This window comes from Xylocopa sonorina, chromosome 11, assembly GCF_050948175.1.
Source record: "Xylocopa sonorina isolate GNS202 chromosome 11, iyXylSono1_principal, whole genome shotgun sequence".
Classification (NCBI taxonomy): Eukaryota; Metazoa; Arthropoda; class Insecta; order Hymenoptera; family Apidae; genus Xylocopa; species Xylocopa sonorina.
The window spans coordinates 7,327,328-7,345,770 of NC_135203.1; the positions used below are offsets into that span (position 1 = coordinate 7,327,328).

An 18,443-nucleotide genomic window follows, 5' to 3' on the forward strand; every position below is an offset into this window, starting at 1 on the left:
ATTAATGGCAGCTGTACAGAGAGATGTCGCATGTACGTAGAGCATAAATAATTCAAGCGAACCAGGTTGCATTGAACGTTTAAAAAAACATCAATGAATATTTCTAAAGTATAATTTAAACGAATTGGTACTGTGATTTACACGTGTTAATTTTCGAATACAATTCAGAATAAAGGTATTACGCGTATAAAATTCTAGTCACAAAAAAATTCTTACAAAATAACGTAATCAATCAATGAATAAAGTTCCAGTCTCTTCATGCCTTCGATTTATACATAATTATCTATTAATTATATATCTATTAAATTTTGACTGTATATAATACAACAAAGAACACACGCGACCGTTGTATACTGCCGTCCAAAATTTAGGAAACGACATGTTGCAAGAAAGGCATTTTTTCAGTGTTATTAAACCACCAACGGAATTCTGTAGTACAATATCAAATTTGTACCTCGTCTTGACGGTTCTGTTTCTCGGATACCATGATCCTGGCGATAATATTTACTGCCATGATAAACTTCCGTTTCCGCATAAACTCTCTAAAAGGTGTAACTCCTACGGTATTTTAAACCACCTCGTTTCGTAAAGTTGGCCAAATGTTACAAGGAAGTATCAGAAGATGTACTTTCGGAAGGTGTACTTTCATGGCTGACTTGATTCAATGAGTGCTGGAGTGCATCGGGTGTTAACCATTCTTTCGGTAGACAACGCTGAAGGAATGGTACACAAGAACTAAAGTATGCCAGACGATTTACCCAACCGGGTATTTCTTGACCACACAAAATCTACAAATAAATGTATGAAAATATTAAATATCAAATCAATCAATAGGTAATCATTACGCATTTATATATAGTATACGTACAAGTGTAAGTTGACTACTAAAATGGTTACAATTTTTATTCATTAAGTGATAACGATCACCCCTAAAATCTTTTCCTAATTCAGTAACAATTCTGGTTACGTCATCTTCTGTGAAATCTGTGTATCCAATATGTACTGATTGCCTATAACGATAAACGAATATATTCTTAATGTGAATTAATATCGATATATTTAAAATGATATGCTAACCTATATCTAAATTGCTCCCCTAATTCTTCAGCAACTCTTGGTGTTATTTCAAAGATCCCAGAAATTGGTTTAGAATGACCTCCATATGCGTATTCTATAAATTCATGAATTTGTTAATGCGATTTACTTAATAACGTTAATATAAGGAGCAAAATCCTTTATACAATGACATATAAATATATTTTATACGTATACCCGTTCCATAAATTTCGACTCCTGAATGGAATACACCTAATCCGATTGGTGTGGTATATTCGTTTATCCAATACTGGAACAAAGAAAATTATTTATTCAAGTTGTACAGCTGTAAAAATGAGAAACCACAGTTCTTACCATATCGTAAACATTAAGAATTATTGGCTCTCTAGCCATTTTTGGTATTAACTCTTCGTTGTCCTGTGGATAACCCAGACAACTGGGAAAGGACAAATTGCAGCTAAGACCTGATGAAAACATCATAGAGATATCTGTACTCGTTGAGATGAACAGCAGCACTACCTATGTTCCAACGTACCTAATAAGCAAATACGTATGCTATATACTGGACCTACGCTAAGCTAATATAGCCATAAATTGTTACAAAATTAAATAAAAATGAAACGATATTATGACATGGAACAACATTTTACATGTTACAAGTACAGACAGTTTGCACAATAATTATCTACTTACTTTTTACATTATTATTATTCTAATAGTTATACAAATGAAACAAAGCTATGAAAATATGCTGTATGTTGTTATGTCATATAAAATTATACGTAAAAGAAATTATTTTTTAATAATCAGTAACTTCATGCTTTGTAAGTACGTAAATTTATATTAGATGATATGCAAAATACATAACAATAAATGCATTCTTCCAATAACAATACGGCAACCAACGAGAAAAAAATAATAATATAATCAACACTATATTACTCAATTATCAGTAACTCCTAAACAATAACAATGCCAGTCAAAATGTAAATAAATAATATTGTGAATTGGACCTATGGTTTGCCACTATTTTATTGATGTCAGCAAAATTGTAAAATTTAAAACCATTTAAGGATATTTTAAATGTTATTAGGGTTGTTGTCTGGCAGTGAGTAAGAAACTAAGAACGAATGCATTTCACAATAGAAAAAAAGGGGGTATAATATGAATCATCAGGTCAAAGGTTTTCTTAAGTGATTATTCTGTAGTGAATTATATTACCTAAAATACTGAGATTTCAGCACAACCACATTTCTTTAGAGTTCGTCGTAAAAAAATACGGTAGATGTTAAACTTGAAACATTCGTTGAAGAATTGTTGATATTAAATAATACATGAAGATGATGTACTATTTCAAGTGAGTGTTTCCACAATGATTTATCGAGTCTCTCCAAATAGATTGGAACCGATTACTGGGCTTTTATAAATAACTGATATTAACAGAAACTTAATAATTCAAAATTATAAAAATTACTCGTAAATAGCATACATTCTGTCAGTATGTTTCTCTTCACTTGGTGTATGTTAAGTGATCAACAAAACTTTCATCCAAAGTTTTAATCGCAACAGTTTCGACTGTTCACTATTTATTATTAGGCACAAACTTAATTATTTACACGTAACAACCTTAATTATTTTCATTAAGATTAGAGCTTTTCGAAGAAATTTATATACAATTTGTTTATAACCAGAAACGAATACAATTTGCCTAGGGATCTCGAATAAACTTCTCTAGGCAAATATCGAATCAGTTGGGTAGTTATCGTGAATTCTTTTTTTCCATTTTATTAATACTATATGTAAATTTAAAGAAAAAAGGGAGTAATGAGGAAGGTCAGGTGATTATATAAATAAAAACGTAAACATATTTAATTTTATTATTTTTACAGATAAATATTGCATTAAAATATGTTTGTCAATGTGTATTGTCTTTTTATTGCTTTTAAGGTACCAAATATTTTTTAATAGAACGCAACTATGGTCAGTATTAAGAAATTATTTTTACGTACATCGTATCATTATGACAAAAATAAACTTATTAGAATAATTGTACGAATATTTATTTACAATCATATTATATAAATTTACATATTATCTTTGTATGAGAAAGTTTTTAATTAATCTCACTATCCCTAAATTAAAGTTCTTTCACATTATTAATCAAAAAACAGCAATTAATAATGTATTTCCATTTTTTCTGGAAGAGTAATTAAAAACTTTCATTTGAGTTTTTATGTTCAATTAGGAATATATACTTTTGAGTACATAAAAATGCATGTAATTTGATATTTGTTGTAATATTTAGATAAATATGATTTATCCAGGGCTGCGATATTCAATAGCTAGATACTTTTCCTACAATTTTTATATTTCACCTATGAAAATAAAATTATATTTTATGATTATGTGTAATTCACAAAACAAAATATTGGTTCATTAATGCTGAACATATTCTTGAAATAGCTATTGCTTATGTTTCCCTATGTTTAAACAAACAAGCATACTTCATACTTATACGATAAAAATGAGATATGCTAAATAAGCTATTATAAATAGTTATTTTTATGTTTTGTATTTCTTATAAACAATTTTTACACTTACTCTACTCTACTATACTAAGAAAATATCTTTTAAAATTAATATATATAATTAAAGTTTTGTTTATATAAGTATTTACACATTCGAACAGAGACCTTATAATGTCTTTTTTATGATAAATGATCAATCATTACTTCATACTTATACATATTTAAAAAACGATCTAAGCATGTGATTTTTTAAACGAATGATGTAGTATCACAATTTAATATTCTATAGTATTTAACAATCTAATTCGTCTCATTATCATAGGGTACAAATTGAACTATGAAAAATTTAGTAACTTTTATCTAAATATGCACATTATTTATGCATAGTGTGTAAACCAACAACAAATATGTATGTTATTACATTTTGCAAAGCACAAATCACAGTTTTAAATGAGTATATAAATACATGAATATGTAATGAGAAATAATTGATAATGTGAATTATTTGAAATTAATTTTGTTAAATGTTGTTAACAAAAAAGTCTTGTTATACATAATTTTTTATAACAATTGCATATTCTGTACTTGTGCGCATATACACAAAAAATTTTAACTACAAAGTTTACCACTGTATATATCTTGTTACAAGAATGAGAAATTAAATTAGCTGTAATTAAACATTTTTGCATATTACAAAAAACATAAACCTAGCAATATTCTCAACAATTAAACATATTTGTACGTATGCAAATGTACAATGTACGATTATAAATATATAAACAGAAAAGAAACTATACCTAACTTTATTTCTAATACGTATGTATGTATTGAAGCACACAGAAGCTGTGTGAGTTCCGCTATTCACACTTATTATTATACATGAGTATACATCAATGTAAAGTACTTCAAACATGAGTGCTTCATAATAACTTACAGTACAGCAGTACAAATATGTCATTTCATTGCTGTCACTTGAACAAAGTGTGCAATTTAATAGAACATATATAAAAATATAAAAAAATTTGTCATTTCTGAAACATATATATATGTATATATGTATGTATTTATGTAACTAAATTGTTCAAATAATCCAATCGTTTACCTAGCATACCAATTGCAAACAATTTGGACAAAAATTTGTAAAACACCTCTTTCTCTTTCTCTCCCAGTTTAAAATTTAAATTTGTATTTCTAATATTTAAATGTAACTATGTATCATAATCTTCATCCAGATTGGCAGTGTGTGTAAAATTTGATGTTGGCTGATTATTTGTATGTACACTGGATGTATTTGTACTTGAATTCATAGGATTAACTTCTGTATAAAAATTTGGTTGACTAATTTGAAATGACGCAGGTACAGATATTTGAAATTTTGGAACATGAGGGACAGTTGTGCTTTTTACCATTTCGTTAACTGCACCTGGATTATATATTCCTGTTCCACCATCATCTTTCAAATTCTTATTATCTACATTTACTTCAGTAGTTAATCCCAGTTGCTGCTTCTGAACTCTATAAAAGTATGGCAGTATGTTTAAGATTTTTAAATAACAAATCAGGCACTTACTTAGTACTTACCCTACTTCTGCATGTCGTATTGTAGACGTGCAAATTGATATATTTGGTACAGTTGTAGTTATCGGAGCAGGTGTCAATGGTGGTGTAGGCACTTCTTCATCGGGTCCTGACACATCTGGCAAAGACTTTACCAAATCTTTTAAGAAGTCAAAGCGGCTCTCTGATAAAATACATTGTTTCCTGTAAATAAATTCAATCCAAGTATTATCGATAAATAAATGATAAAGTTGATTATTATATTTGATAATTGCTTACATGTGAGACGGACTCAATGTTTTCGCATTTTTGGCACTTGTTATTTCCATAGTTTTTGTAAGTAATGAGTGTACAAACAATTCTAATGTTCTAGGTATACAAATGGTTAAGGAATATGTTTTCAAAGTAATTGCGTAAACAAGATATATGATTATATCGATATGCTAACTAAAAGATTAATATTTTTACTGGTTAATTTAAAAAGGATATAAATTATAATCGGTACTGCTTGTGCAACCTTTCCCACTTCCTCATCTGTCTGCATAATTTTTTTTATTCTACCCTAAACACATTTGCAAAAGACAGGTTAGGTGTATCTGTTAAAAACTAATACCTGTACAACTATTTTGTTTAATTCTACATTTCTCCATTATTTAAACCTGATTACAAACAAATCGCGATCATTACTTTCGTTACAGTTAAAAACACGTAATTCATGGGAAATTTTCATATTTTATGTGAGAAAACCTTTCCACACTGGACAGTGCATTTTGATACTCACTGCTGGAAAACGTGCATTGTATTTTTTCTTTTTACTTGGCATTATTACAAAACTATTAGTACCTCGCACTACGTAAGTTACGTGTAAATAAAGCAAAGAATAAAACTTTGCAAAAGAAAAACGCGCTTATATTGTATTTCCACCAATTGAAGTGTTCCAAAACTTGACAGACATCTGTAATCTGTATTTTCAATAATTCGTAAAGTGTTTTACGTTCGTAAATGTAACGAACGATATATAACAAACTATATACAAGAACGTGTTCTAGAAATGTTTTAAACGGCATGCAATTTCAGATTGTTATTTGTACATATTGATATTTAACGCAGCGCAACAGATTTTTTTAGTTTTATTAAGTTAACACGTCCCTTTCGTTTTGTTGTAAAAGATAATTTACGTTCATTGATCGTGCATAAAACTTGACGACTGAAAATGGCTACTTATCATAGTTAATTTTAACAAAATAATATAAGTTTAGGAACGGCAAACTAGTTACAAATTTAAATTTTAGACTTCTGGAAATCGCGATTGACATCGTTCGTTCTTGAATTTGTTTGCGGTTAGATTAACCGTACAATATTAATACTTTACGTTTGTTCTTTTATTACATTTGTCAAATTTTAACCATGTCTGTACGTCCACGTGTAATTTACGCTCGCTCGTCGACAAATGTTAGATAAAAGTTATAAAAATATTAAAAACATTTTTACCCTATAACCTATAACCTTCATCGCTGGAATAAATATATTATTTTATAATGACTAATTCGAGTAATAATAGAATTGTAGTGTTAATAGACATGGATTGTTTCTTTTGTCAAGTCGAAACAAAACTTAAGCCAGAATATTTTGGGAAACCACTTGCTGTTGTACAGTACAATCAATGGCAGCTAGGAGGGTAAGATATTTTAGTCGATATTATTTAATATTACTTAATTAGATCACGGGTATAAGTAATGACTAATAATATTCTGTTCATAGAATAATTGCTGTGAATTACGAAGCAAGAGAATATGGTGTTACGAGACATATGAGAGGTCAAGAGGCAAAAGAAAAATGTCCGGATATTATTTTAGCGAGTGTGCCGTGTCTTCGTGGAAAAGCTGACACGTCAAGGTTTGTTAAAGTGTTACACGTTTACTATTTTCTGCATGATTTAAGAAAGTTATACATATTTGTTGTAGGTATAGAAGCGCTGGACGTGAAGTTATTAATGTTATAAGAAAGCACTGTAATATAATAGAGCGTGCTAGTGTCGATGAAGCATATTTAGATATTACTGATATAGTTGATGAAAGAATGTCCAGAAATAATAATTCTTTAAGTTGTTTAATGACACAGCTTTCAAATACATTTGTGGTTGGATATTCAGAAGTTGGGAAAAATAATGAAGGTAAAAAGCAAATTCTTAAGTACTTTTATATTCATAGATAAATTTATATACATAATATTATTATATTTGTTTAGAGGAAAGAAGCGAAGGTACAAGAACTTGGATAAAAAATATTTTCGAAGAACTGCAAGATATTCAAGCTCAAAAACTTGCAATAGCAGGAGTAATAGTTGAAGAAATAAGAGCTGATATATTTGATAAAACAGGATTCAGATGTTCTGCTGGCATTGCACAGAATAAGGTAAAACGTTGAACTATCCATTTTAATTGATTAGAAAGTCTTTAATATTGTATGTGTTTAGATATTAGCAAAATTGGCATGTGGATTGCATAAACCAAATAGACAAACAATACTTCCTGCAAGTGCAGTGTCAGAGCTGTATTCTAAATTACCAGTAAAAAAAGTTAGAAATCTTGGAGGAAAGTTTGGCGAGGTTGTTGTTGAATCTCTTAATTGTAATGTTATGGGTGACTTATTGCAGTATTCACTGCAATATTTACAAAATCGTTTTGATGAGAAAACAGGGTATGTTAGGTTACTCATTCGAAGTAATTTGTGTAAGATTCTTATAATTTAACAAAAATTGCATCTTTTAATTATATATTTGATATAATAATTTAGGTTATGGTTGTATAATATTGCTCGTGGTATAGATAATGAGCCTGTTACTATCCGATTTGTATCAAAATCAATTGGAGCATGTAAAAAGTTTCCAGGAAAGCAGGCTATTACTTCACTAGATGTGGTAAAGTAAAACTTGCATAAATAAGTGAATTATGAATTTGTATATGCATAAAACATGTTATTTCACTTATAGTTAAGACATTGGGCTGGAGAATTATCAGCAGAAGTTTGTGAACGTCTTGAACAAGATCTTGAAGAAAACGAACGACGCGCAACATTGGTCACAATATGCTATCATTATTATCAAAATAAGACTACCATATGTCAATCACGTTCATGCACCCTCAATTCATATAAACCAGAAAAGATGGCAAATCGTTGCGTGGATATCATATCTAAACATACTCAATGTCCAATTGCATATTTAGGTCTGTCAGCTGGTAAATTTATACCAGCTAAAGGGAGTGAAAAGTTTAGAAATTTTTTCAATTCAAATAAGATAAAACATCTGGAAACGGATAGCAAAACAATGACAAATTTAGAAGTAGATAAAATCATTAACGTAAATTCTAATAATCATGAGATAAAAGGAGCAAGTAATGAATGCAAGGACCTTGCACAAAATTCCAGAGTCAGTGTTGTATTAAATGAACAACATTCTGATACAGAAATAAATTCATCACCTACTACTAAAAGATTGGATAATTTGATTCATTTATTGAATGAACGTAATGAGAAAAAAGTATTTCGCAAAAAGAAATCAAATAATTCTACTATAAATGATTCCTTGCAACAAAATCATTTCAAGGAATCATTTTTTATGAATGCTTTTAACGCAAAAGAAAGTAAATTGAAAGATACGCATACATGCGATATCGAATTAAATGACAATAATATTATGGATATCAAGATCGAAGATTTAAATAAAAATAATGAAAAAGATAATTCTGATGACAAATTGGTTTTAAACGCTAAAGAAAATAACTGTAAAGAATATACAAACAAAGAGAGTGAAAAAGGACCCTCTTCTTCGAGTGTAGGATTAAATGAAAATGTGACAATTACCGTCCAGAATTCTATAAAACTAGAAGAAATTTTTCCCGATTTAAATAATATCGACTGGAGCGTAGTTGCATTGTTACCGCCAAATTTGCAAGAGGAAGCTAAATTATATATAAAACCACAAAATAAGAAGATCAATATGAAAGAAACTGTATTGAAAACGTCAAAAGGGAAAACTAAATCAAAAACAAATACTTCAAAGGGAAAGAAAAGCAATGATATTTCAAGTTTTTTAATCAAACAGAACTCGTTTAATTTGGTTAAACTTCCTTCTAAGGAGTGCTTAAAATGTCGTCGAATGATACCTATATCAAAATATCAGGAACATTGCGATTTTCATTTGGCTGAGAGTCTGCAATGGGAAGTAAATAGTTCAATGTTGCAAACTGCAAATGGGAAGCGAAAGGACAATATAGATGACGCAAATACGAGTTCCATTAAACGTCGACAAAGTGGGAATATTTTGAAATCCCACAAGAGTTCTGAGTCCATAACAACATTGCTTTCATAACTCATGTTATATTTATTTTAATGAACAATGATTTTTAATTTTATATGTATTATAATTTGTAGAGAAATTCTTACAATGTAAGCGAGCTGTAGATATGTATTTTCAACATAGTCTACTTAAAATTGAGGTATTCTTCTTCGTTTAATATCATTTGAATTAAACCATGACAAATTTATTGTGTTAACTTAAAACTGATATTGGGATATATCTAAAGTACGTTTATGTAACGAACTTTATATTTGAATTAAACGTCTTCTCTTATTTCCTTAAACATTTTAGTTGTTATGTATTTCTATGTAAAATTAATATTTAGAAGTCGATTTGTGCTCAAACAATCGACTTTAGCGAATTCGGTTCTCATGCTTTCCTTGCACAATTTCATTGAATCTTGAAATGCATAAATGGTTTTTCTTATAGCTTCGTTAGATGTTTTAAGTAATTCAAATGCTACAAAATAACATGAAAGTAATGCAAATTCCTAAATAATGTTTAGTAACAGAATCATACCTTGTTCTTTATCGATTTCCTCTTTCTCAATTGCTTCTATTAATTTACGGGCGAGTTTCAATAATTTTAATTGTTTCCGTGACAGAACTTTCAGCGATACTATTTTACCAAATTTTCTTTCATATCTTTGTATGTACGCGTCCAATGTTAAAGCTGATGCATTCTTAGATTCGTTGTGCGATGCAATTTGTTTGTAATATATATTTTCACGCATTACTAATCTTTCTAGTTAGGTATTTCGCGTAGAAATATGAAAGTTACGAAAGAATTCTTTTGTTTTTAAATGAAAAGATATGTAATTTAACTATATAAGATTACACTTGTTTCTATTATTTTCTATAATCTAACTCGATATAGCGATTGTTAGTTGCAAGTGAGGATGTAAAATAACGTACGTAAATATAAATAATAAATACTACATACTGTGCAATTTTAATAGGCAGAGAGCTTTTAAATCTCTGTTGTTTATCATCATATCATATATCATTTTTATATTTCCCGCTTTAGAGGTAAGAGAGAGAAAGATATATAAAAAATCTATAGGAAAGAGTGAGACAGATAATACCTACACCACTTTGGAACCCCTGGCGCCATCTCTGCGAAAAGTGCTCAAACTGGTCGCACAGCGTTATCGACAGCGAAGTGAACTACTGAAGAACTACTAGCGCCATCTCTGCGGAAAATACTGAACTAATGTTCAACTAGTTTCAGCGCGTCTCCAAAAGATGGCGCTAGTAGTCTTCAGTAGTTCACTTCGCTGTCGATAACGCTGTGCGACCAGTTTGAGCACTTTTCACAGAGATGGCGCCACGAGTTCTAGAGTGGAGTAGGTATCATCTGTCTCACTCTTTCCTATAGATTTTTTGTATATCTTTCTCTCTCTTACCTCTAAAGCGGGAAAAATAAATGGCTTTGGAAGTGATGTCACGCGGCGCAAGTAACGTCACAGTGCTCTTACTGTGATAAAGTTGTCGGGGTAGATAGAATTAACAAATTTATTGATTATATAATTTACAAAGGTTTATATAAAAAAGTAGATATGAACATTATCAATTTTGATGAATATTTGTAGGAAATATTTGATTTAAAAATGATAAATTCCTTAAGTGGTATTATATCCCTTTTTCCATACAGTATCTTTGAGGTACGCGCCTATCATAGGATTATTGAGCATTCCCTCTACAATATTTTTGAATCCCAATTGACTGGCTAACATGTATTTGGATTCCACGTCTGATAATTCAGATATTAATATTTTCATGTTATCCGCCATAGTGCGATTAATACTTTTTTCCAATCTATATCTATAACAATTAAACGATAATTAAATTAGCCAGAAAATCCTTGAATAAATACATTTTTATTACATATTTCATTAACTCGCCTGCGAACACAGTCTTGTACAAGAGTAGGAGTTAGTTTATTTACTGTCGTAAAATCTTTTAAATATTTCGTTTCTCCGTTTAATATACAGTGGCTATAAATCAAATTAGCCCAATCCACATGATGATTATACGCATGTTCAACGATAAGAGCTTGAGAGAAACTCAAATTGTGACACAATATTTTATCGATGTCTTCAGACTTTAAATTCAGTATACAGATTACTCGTTGATTGTAAGACACTGTATTAAGAAGCGTAAGTTGCAGAGAAACCAATTGTACTTGATCAGAGCATAGACTGGCATGATTTAATTTTTCCGCCTGTGTAAGACATATATTTGTATAGAAAAAATAATCTTTTCCTTTCTATAAATGAAATGGTTAAATGATACTTTACTTGCAAATAGTATTGCGTTGCGTAAGTATAATTAGTTACAGCTAAATTTAGCTGTTTCTGAATATCATCCGTTTTAGTAAATTCTATTTCATGTTGAATGGTATTTTGTAATTTAGTAAGGTTTTTTGTAGCATCTAATATTAACGCTTTAATCACATCTTTTGCCTCTTCTTCCCACATAAGCGCGATTTCATGATACAATCGAAAGTGTAGCGCTACTAAAGTAAAAAGGTCTTTATTTTCTGGGCAGTGGCGCTTCAGGAATTCCAAAAGTGCTGTTTTTAATCCAGTTACCTATAATACATTCCATGTTATATTTAATATATATTATTTATACATGTGTCTATTTGAAAAAGAGTAGGAAAGAAGAAAACCTTGTCCATTCCTTTTCCAAGTAAAAATTCAAATTGATCGTTCTCTTTTAATATTTGAAATATGTAATTCATTTCAGTAAAGCGACCAACACCAGTTAACAAACGAACCTGGAATTATTTAACAGATGTTATACCATTTTTACGTACACAATTTCGTTCGTTTATATTGAAAAAAATGACATACCAGTAACGTCCAATATTTAAGACTTTGCAAGACATTTGCAAGATTTTGGCATTTACGTAATACTGATGCTATACCTTCCATGTTGCAGGAAGTTGTGAAACAATCATGGGCTCGAACTAACAATTCTACCGCGGTCTTCAGGGTTAATGCTGAACGATAGATCAAGTTACATGATTAATCTAAGTATTACAGAAATATGAGGATAATTTATTCTATTATAATACCATCTCTTTTTTCACCATGAGAGTGACCAAGTAATTTATTTGCAGTTTTTAGAAGTTGCCAGCCAAGGAGTGGAACGTCGTTACATAATTCCATAATTACATGGAAATTTGTAATTAATGAATATCCCCACAAATAAACATTATCTTCGTGTCCACCTACAAATGATATAAAAAGTTCCTGATATATTACTTCTATAAATAGGATATCTAGCCATCATATTATACGGAAATTACTTATGCATACCTTCTACAGCACGGCTGATATTTATTGTGATATTCTCAGCCAGAAATGTTGCAATAGTATCGTTTTTTATTCTGTAGGCGGTAATTAAGTCACTAATAATTTCAGACTTATCTTTAACATCACTTTGTGTAACTTCTTGCAGAAATTGAATAGGATTGTTTAACAGTAACAACAACTCATAACTTTTCCCCAATTGTGTTGCTAACTTATAACATAATACAATCCTGAGACATATATCAAGTCCATGTTCTAAAATGTCAAGTGATTTTTGTAAAATTCTTAAACATTCCATTTGCAATTTGTAAATGTTTTCATCCGTTGGTTTGCTTATTTCATTCACGTTGGTTGAAGTAGTTACTATAACGATAACGTTATTATAATTATATGCTTTTTATATTAATTTGTTACAAAGAAAATATAAATTAGACATACACGAAGAGGATGATGAAAATCTCTGTAAACCGCGAGTTTTTAAGGCACTATATTTTTGTTGTTTGCTTCTATTTGACACCTTTAGGAGACTTTGCTGTTCTGTAGTTAATTCATTCGGTGCAATTTCACCTTCTGCTAAACTTAAGCATAATATTAAAATTTGTAAATCCTGTGAACAGAAAACAATTTATATTACAACTATTAGTTACTTAAAATTAACTGGAACTTACCTTATGTTTGTAATTAAAAATGGTACTTATTCTCAGCGCAGTATCCAATCTATTTAAATCAATTAATTTATCAATTAACTTTTTAGTTGCACTTTTTTCGTGCTCGTTACTTAATGTGTAGCTAAATTTTAGTTCATTTAATCCCGACAATAACTCCGTTTTTAGTTTATTAAAAATATAAGGTCCTTTTTCTAGCTGTATATTTTCAGGACTAGCTAATATACATGATTTCCACATTGCCATTTCCAAAGTATCAATAGTTTCCAGCTCTGCTTCAATACTTTTTAACATTTCAAAAGCAAGTTTCAATATTTCATACCTATTGAAACAAGCACATTTTTTGTATTTTCATTCTAGATTAAAGAGAAAAAAAATGCATGATATATACCTTTCTTTATGAGAAGTAACTTTTTCAGCATGCTCAATGAAAAATTCAGCAGCTTTTTCATTTGATACATTATATTTTTTGAAATTTAATGCACATTCTACCCAAAAGTTATCCTCAATCTTGTCATTTTTGTGCATATAATACTTAAATTTGCTTCGATACTATAAACAATGCAGGGGGAATATAAGAGAAGAAAATATATGAATACTTCTACGAAGAATGAACTGGTACCTGGGCTAAGATTATTTTGGATGAATTTAATCCTGCCACTTTTGATAATTCTAATGCGCTATCATAATTTTCATCTCTTAACAAATAATCGATACATCTTTGAATTTCCGTGTCAAAATTGTATACGCTGTCCGATATTGTGGACGCCGCAAAATTGAATGTAATATTAGTATTCTGAAGAATTTTGATAATTTGTAAAAACGATTGAAAGTTTGGAACAGAGACTGTAATATACAAAAAAATTATTTCATTAATTAGTGTGGTAGTATTATCAAAATTAGTAAACTGTTATTCTGTACAATATTACAGTACCTGGAAAACTCGCATAAAAGTTACATCTAATTAGAAGTTCGAGGAATTTTATCTGTAAGTGTGTACTTCGTATATTATACGCAAGCGTTGAAACAACGCATTTAATTGCTACAATTGCAATCCAGTACAGATTATTCAAGTATGAAGTATCTGAGCAATTCCAATCCATAGTTTTCTAAGGAATATGTAATTATTACTATATTATTTCGATTTGTATAGTTATTAAATATCTAACACATACATTGTATTTCAGATTTCCGCACTGTGTTTTAAAATCTACTAAATTCTGCTGGCACTCTTTGAAGTCACCATAATTCGTACATTGCACGAGGAACTCGAAGAATGAATTGAGGAGACATTCCTGCAATTGAGATAATATTAACAAAATCATATGATTCATACTATCATTTATACAAGATATACTTACAGGCATAAAAATCTTGTATCCTTTACTAAGTATACTAACATATCCGCATGTTACCATTTCATTTAACAAGTTTGAAACTTGATTGGCTGTCCATACTTGTTGTTGCAAGCATTCTTTATAATTAGAAAGAAATTCTTTATCCACAGTGGATACGACCATCCATGAATAACAATATGCTGCAGTTGAACTTGGCTAAGGTAAGATATATATTGAAATGAGATATTTCAATGAAAAGATTGGAAATCTTAATAGTGATAATTGTGTTGTCAAGATTGCTTAACATATTTAAATTATTACCTCATAACAGGTTGCTAAAACTGCAAGGAATGGTCTTAAAGTTAGATAAGATGAACTGATTAAAGCACCAGGTGGATCTGGGCTTTGATGACATTTGAGAATAATTGACCACAGATCGTCATCTGGAGAACAAATACTATCATTTGTAGTATATTCATATGTGATATGAGAATCAGAAGTGCTTGCTGAGTCTGCTGATATTGGAGAGTCGGAAATAGGAGAGCCCTATTTTTTAACAATATAATATAGAGTAATATTTGATGAAAAATTTGTTATACATATATACCATTTTATTACCTACACTTTGTTTCACTCCAATTTTGTAATACAGCGATTGTCTAACATCTCGTGATTTTATCTTTTGTTCATTATATACAGACAACTGAGACTTTGTAAGTTGACTATTATTCAAGCATGTTAATAAATGTTCTCTTAATACCACATCTTCAAACTGCTTAGCATTTTCTAATACCTAAAAGCAATAAAAAAAACAATTAATTTTTTACCTCTCAAATGGTACATTTAGAAATCACATTATTACCTGATTTAAAGGATAATTAAAGATATGAGAAACTAAAACAAATTCGAACCAGTGGTTTTGACTTGCTAAAAATTTTAGTAAGCTGACTGGCAAAGGGAAATTGTGCGCACTCGCAAATCGTACGATAATATCCCATACTTTTAATATGTTCACAAATTGTTCACTATTCTCAACTAAGTTCTCAGTGAAATTCTTCTCAAAACTACTTTCAAGATAGTACATTACAGTTTTTAAATCATCTTCATTTTTGTATACTACATTTTCTAATAAATTTCCTGTGAATTAAATGGCGCGATATATTAAAGTGTTTACGATTATTAAGCTCATTAAATATTTGATGAACATAATTACCGATAGGAATATTGATCTCGTTATAAACGTACTTTGCCACTGTTATATGAAGCCTCAAATTTTCTGAATTAATTCCCAATATTTCAATGAAAGAGACACAAGTACATAACACTTCTGGTTTATCTAAATTTCGTAAGGCGAGAATGTGCGCATATAGGGCCGCTTTTAGTTTTCTATAAACAATACATAGATTTCTCTTTTAGATTCCTATAAACGATACATATATTTTTAAATAATAAAAAACGAAAATACTAGAAATTACTTTTACCTCCTACTAGAAACATCTGTAATTAGTTTTCCTTGAGAATGTTTCAAGTTAAATACAGCCATGTTAGGACGCGCTTCTTTTAAATAATATTCATATGTTAATGCTTCTGTATATCCATATTTTTTAATAAGTGTTTCATTAGAAAATTGAGGCATTGGTTCATTGTTAAAACGCCATTTATATAGCTGTTCAACATCTAAATTCTTGTAACCATTCAATAATTCGTACACTGTTGCTTCTTTTTTTGGTTTGTTTTTTATAATACATTCAAGAAGTGGTATGTGTTTCAGTGTATTCTGAAGTACTTCGTTTGAAATGCTATAAACACCTAGTTGCAAATCATTGTTGCTTATAAATATATCACTTAGCGTATTCCCGTTTATCGCTATATCTTTGTTTTGTTTATCTGTTGTATTTTCTTTAGACAAGTATGAAAATATTAATACTAGGACCACTAAATAATTTTGTTTCAAATATTCATTAACATTATCAGACAGATAGGAAATTGTTCTAAAAATTCCTTTTATCAGTGCGTCTTGAAATTGTCCTTGATTTTCGCACATTTCTGTTATGGCATCGTACAGTTCGGTAATCTTAACTTTATCTTCTTGAATGTCTACCTGATTTAAGCAACGTGCAAGGCATAATTCTCTATCAATGCTTTCCATGAATGCAGCCCTATCAATGCTGCATGATTTACGCAATAATGTGCTATGAAATTCAGACATTGTCATTGCACTGCTAAAGATACGTGCTAATAGTAGTTTTAAATCCTGTTGTTCATTAAATGTAAATACCCCATACCTATACATTTAGATATGAATGAATAAGTACTTAAATTTATATATCTGTACATAGATGAATTTTTTGTAAGGAAGACATACCTACATAGTCGATTTTTAGTTAGGTCTTTTACAAGAATACTTGCGTTTGAAGATTCAACAGCTTCAACCATGTTAGGTAGTATATCTAAAGTAGCAATTAAAGACTTGCATTTTTCATTGATTTCACTTGATTCTTCTATTATATTACCACCATAGTAAGAGTCAATCCAAAATCTTAATATTTCAATATCATTATTGGATAACAAATAATCCCATAGCATATTATTAGTTATATTCTTTGAAAGGGACTGTTCATCTATAGAAAAGTATAATTCAGTACTCAATGCTTGCTTTATAATTTCTGGCAGTTTCATGATAGTTTCTATACACAAAGAAGAGCTTAAACCATCTTCGATCCTAGAAAAAATATACCTTGTTCTTTTTTATACCACTTATATTAAACTAATCCTTACAAGTAAACTTACTTATACTTTTGCTCGTATCTTATAAGACTTTTCATTATGTTCCACGAATTTATATGTTCACTTTCAAAACGTGCAATGCCTATTAAGTATTCTGATAAATAATCCGTTAGCATAGGATCTTCACACTTTACACAAACGTCGAATATATGTTCTACTGGATTTTTGTCCTACGAAAGAAGTATGTTTAAAATACAAGCAATGATAAAAATGATTGCTTGCTAAATAACTTAAATTTAGTATACCATATTATTTAAAATGTGAGAAGCCCTATGAATTTGACGTTTTTTTAAAAGTTCCACGATCCAGATCTCTACTTCCTTGTTGAAATAATACTGGGCATCTTCGATGGAACAGTGCTTTCTGTAAGCTAAACATTGGTAGGCAAGATCAATGTGAGTGCCTTTTGTAGATGCTTCTCTGACAAGTTCTCTGTCTCTCAATGTACGCCACCCAGTCCAGATCGCTACGGATTCTCCTCTTAAACATTCCACTGGAATGCCTCCAATTGTTGTTCTCTCTGCCATTTTTTAAATATTGCTTCTAGAGCATGTTAGAAAATTTCCCTGAAACGATAGATTTCTTAATCTCTTTTAGCAGAAAATAATAAACCCAGAAAAATTTATTAACAACATGCAACAAAGTCTCCTACCTATTATTGTATATATAGGATACATATTACGCATAAAAGTCTATCAGCCTCGTGTCCAATGTAATAAACATCATTTGACGTTTTATTCGTGTGAAATGCTACATTCAGTGATAATATTTCACTAGGGAAAAAATTCCTATCATAAAATATGGTAAAGTAGTTACATTTTTTTTCGATCGAGGG

At 29.8% G+C, this 18,443-nt stretch overlaps 4 protein-coding genes across 7 annotated transcripts; 1 reads left to right on the forward strand and 3 right to left on the reverse strand.

The window, feature by feature from the left end:
- Positions 1–602: 602 nt before the first annotated feature.
- On the reverse strand, positions 603–2,734 carry LOC143429216 (deubiquitinase DESI2). 4 transcript variants are annotated; one of them, XM_076904720.1, is made up of 6 exons: positions 2,278–2,734; positions 1,411–1,591; positions 1,273–1,345; positions 1,078–1,171; positions 869–1,010; positions 603–788 (listed from the first exon to the last, which is right to left on the reverse strand). In XM_076904720.1, the coding sequence occupies exons 2-6, from the start codon at positions 1,534–1,536 to the stop codon at positions 603–605; spliced, it is 621 nt and encodes a 206-aa protein (XP_076760835.1). In that variant the 5' UTR covers positions 1,537–1,591; positions 2,278–2,734. The 4 variants fall into 4 exon arrangements, with proteins under 4 accessions (XP_076760835.1, XP_076760838.1, XP_076760836.1 ...); XM_076904723.1 differs by lacking the exon at positions 2,278–2,734 and adding an exon at positions 2,070–2,182; XM_076904721.1 differs by lacking the exon at positions 2,278–2,734 and adding an exon at positions 1,999–2,140.
- Positions 2,735–3,501: 767 nt separating this feature from the next.
- Positions 3,502–6,298, reverse strand: Nc2alpha (negative cofactor 2 alpha). The gene is made up of 5 exons (XM_076904594.1): positions 5,923–6,298; positions 5,631–5,703; positions 5,421–5,514; positions 5,166–5,345; positions 3,502–5,099 (listed from the first exon to the last, which is right to left on the reverse strand). The coding sequence occupies exons 1-5, from the start codon at positions 5,962–5,964 to the stop codon at positions 4,793–4,795; spliced, it is 696 nt and encodes a 231-aa protein (XP_076760709.1). The 5' UTR covers positions 5,965–6,298; the 3' UTR covers positions 3,502–4,792.
- Positions 6,299–6,510: 212 nt separating this feature from the next.
- Dnapol-eta (DNA polymerase eta) lies at positions 6,511–10,287 on the forward strand. Its single transcript, XM_076904555.1, has 7 exons — positions 6,511–6,819; positions 6,903–7,037; positions 7,106–7,314; positions 7,389–7,555; positions 7,617–7,840; positions 7,937–8,060; positions 8,133–10,287. The coding sequence occupies exons 1-7, from the start codon at positions 6,680–6,682 to the stop codon at positions 9,510–9,512; spliced, it is 2,379 nt and encodes a 792-aa protein (XP_076760670.1). The 5' UTR covers positions 6,511–6,679; the 3' UTR covers positions 9,513–10,287.
- A 709-nt stretch (positions 10,288–10,996) lies between these two features.
- Positions 10,997–18,376, reverse strand: Spg11 (spatacsin). Its single transcript, XM_076903735.1, has 23 exons — positions 18,261–18,376; positions 17,854–18,174; positions 17,612–17,778; positions 17,187–17,543; positions 16,303–17,106; positions 16,035–16,207; positions 15,684–15,958; positions 15,444–15,614; positions 15,143–15,367; positions 14,846–15,037; positions 14,660–14,779; positions 14,419–14,593; positions 14,107–14,330; positions 13,876–14,036; positions 13,488–13,806; positions 13,258–13,426; positions 12,826–13,182; positions 12,582–12,737; positions 12,358–12,506; positions 12,174–12,281; positions 11,800–12,093; positions 11,404–11,723; positions 10,997–11,323 (listed from the first exon to the last, which is right to left on the reverse strand). Exons 2-23 carry the CDS (start codon positions 18,133–18,135, stop codon positions 11,122–11,124), a joined length of 5,400 nt encoding a protein of 1,799 aa, XP_076759850.1. The 5' UTR covers positions 18,136–18,174; positions 18,261–18,376; the 3' UTR covers positions 10,997–11,121.
- Positions 18,377–18,443: the final 67 nt, after the last annotated feature.

What these genes read in the sequence shown, in the direction of transcription:
- LOC143429216 (XM_076904720.1), bottom strand. Translation starts at nt 1,536, where the DNA reads ATGATGTTTTCATCAGGTCTTAGCTGCAATTTGTCCTTTCCCAGTTGT. An exon ending in GGGGAGCAATTTAGATATAG is followed by an intron (nt 1,011 to 1,077) that starts GTTAGCATATCA and finishes TTATCGTTATAG; the next exon opens with GCAATCAGTACATATTGGAT. An exon ending in TTAGTAGTCAACTTACACTT is followed by an intron (nt 789 to 868) that starts GTACGTATACTA and finishes ATTTATTTGTAG; the next exon opens with ATTTTGTGTGGTCAAGAAAT.
- Nc2alpha (XM_076904594.1), bottom strand. Translation starts at nt 5,964, where the DNA reads ATGCCAAGTAAAAAGAAAAAATACAATGCACGTTTTCCAGCA. An exon ending in ACAATGCACGTTTTCCAGCA is followed by an intron (nt 5,704 to 5,922) that starts GTGAGTATCAAA and finishes AAATGTGTTTAG; the next exon opens with GGTAGAATAAAAAAAATTAT. An exon ending in AGCAGTACCGATTATAATTT is followed by an intron (nt 5,515 to 5,630) that starts ATATCCTTTTTA and finishes CCATTTGTATAC; the next exon opens with CTAGAACATTAGAATTGTTT.
- Dnapol-eta (XM_076904555.1), top strand. Translation starts at nt 6,680, where the DNA reads ATGACTAATTCGAGTAATAATAGAATTGTAGTGTTAATAGACATGGAT. An exon ending in AGTTGGGAAAAATAATGAAG is followed by an intron (nt 7,315 to 7,388) that starts GTAAAAAGCAAA and finishes ATATTTGTTTAG; the next exon opens with AGGAAAGAAGCGAAGGTACA. An exon ending in CTATTACTTCACTAGATGTG is followed by an intron (nt 8,061 to 8,132) that starts GTAAAGTAAAAC and finishes TTTCACTTATAG; the next exon opens with TTAAGACATTGGGCTGGAGA.
- Spg11 (XM_076903735.1), bottom strand. Translation starts at nt 18,135, where the DNA reads ATGGCAGAGAGAACAACAATTGGAGGCATTCCAGTGGAATGTTTAAGA. An exon ending in CGAGATCAATATTCCTATCG is followed by an intron (nt 15,959 to 16,034) that starts GTAATTATGTTC and finishes TTTAATTCACAG; the next exon opens with GAAATTTATTAGAAAATGTA. An exon ending in GTTACTTCTCATAAAGAAAG is followed by an intron (nt 13,807 to 13,875) that starts GTATATATCATG and finishes TTGTTTCAATAG; the next exon opens with GTATGAAATATTGAAACTTG.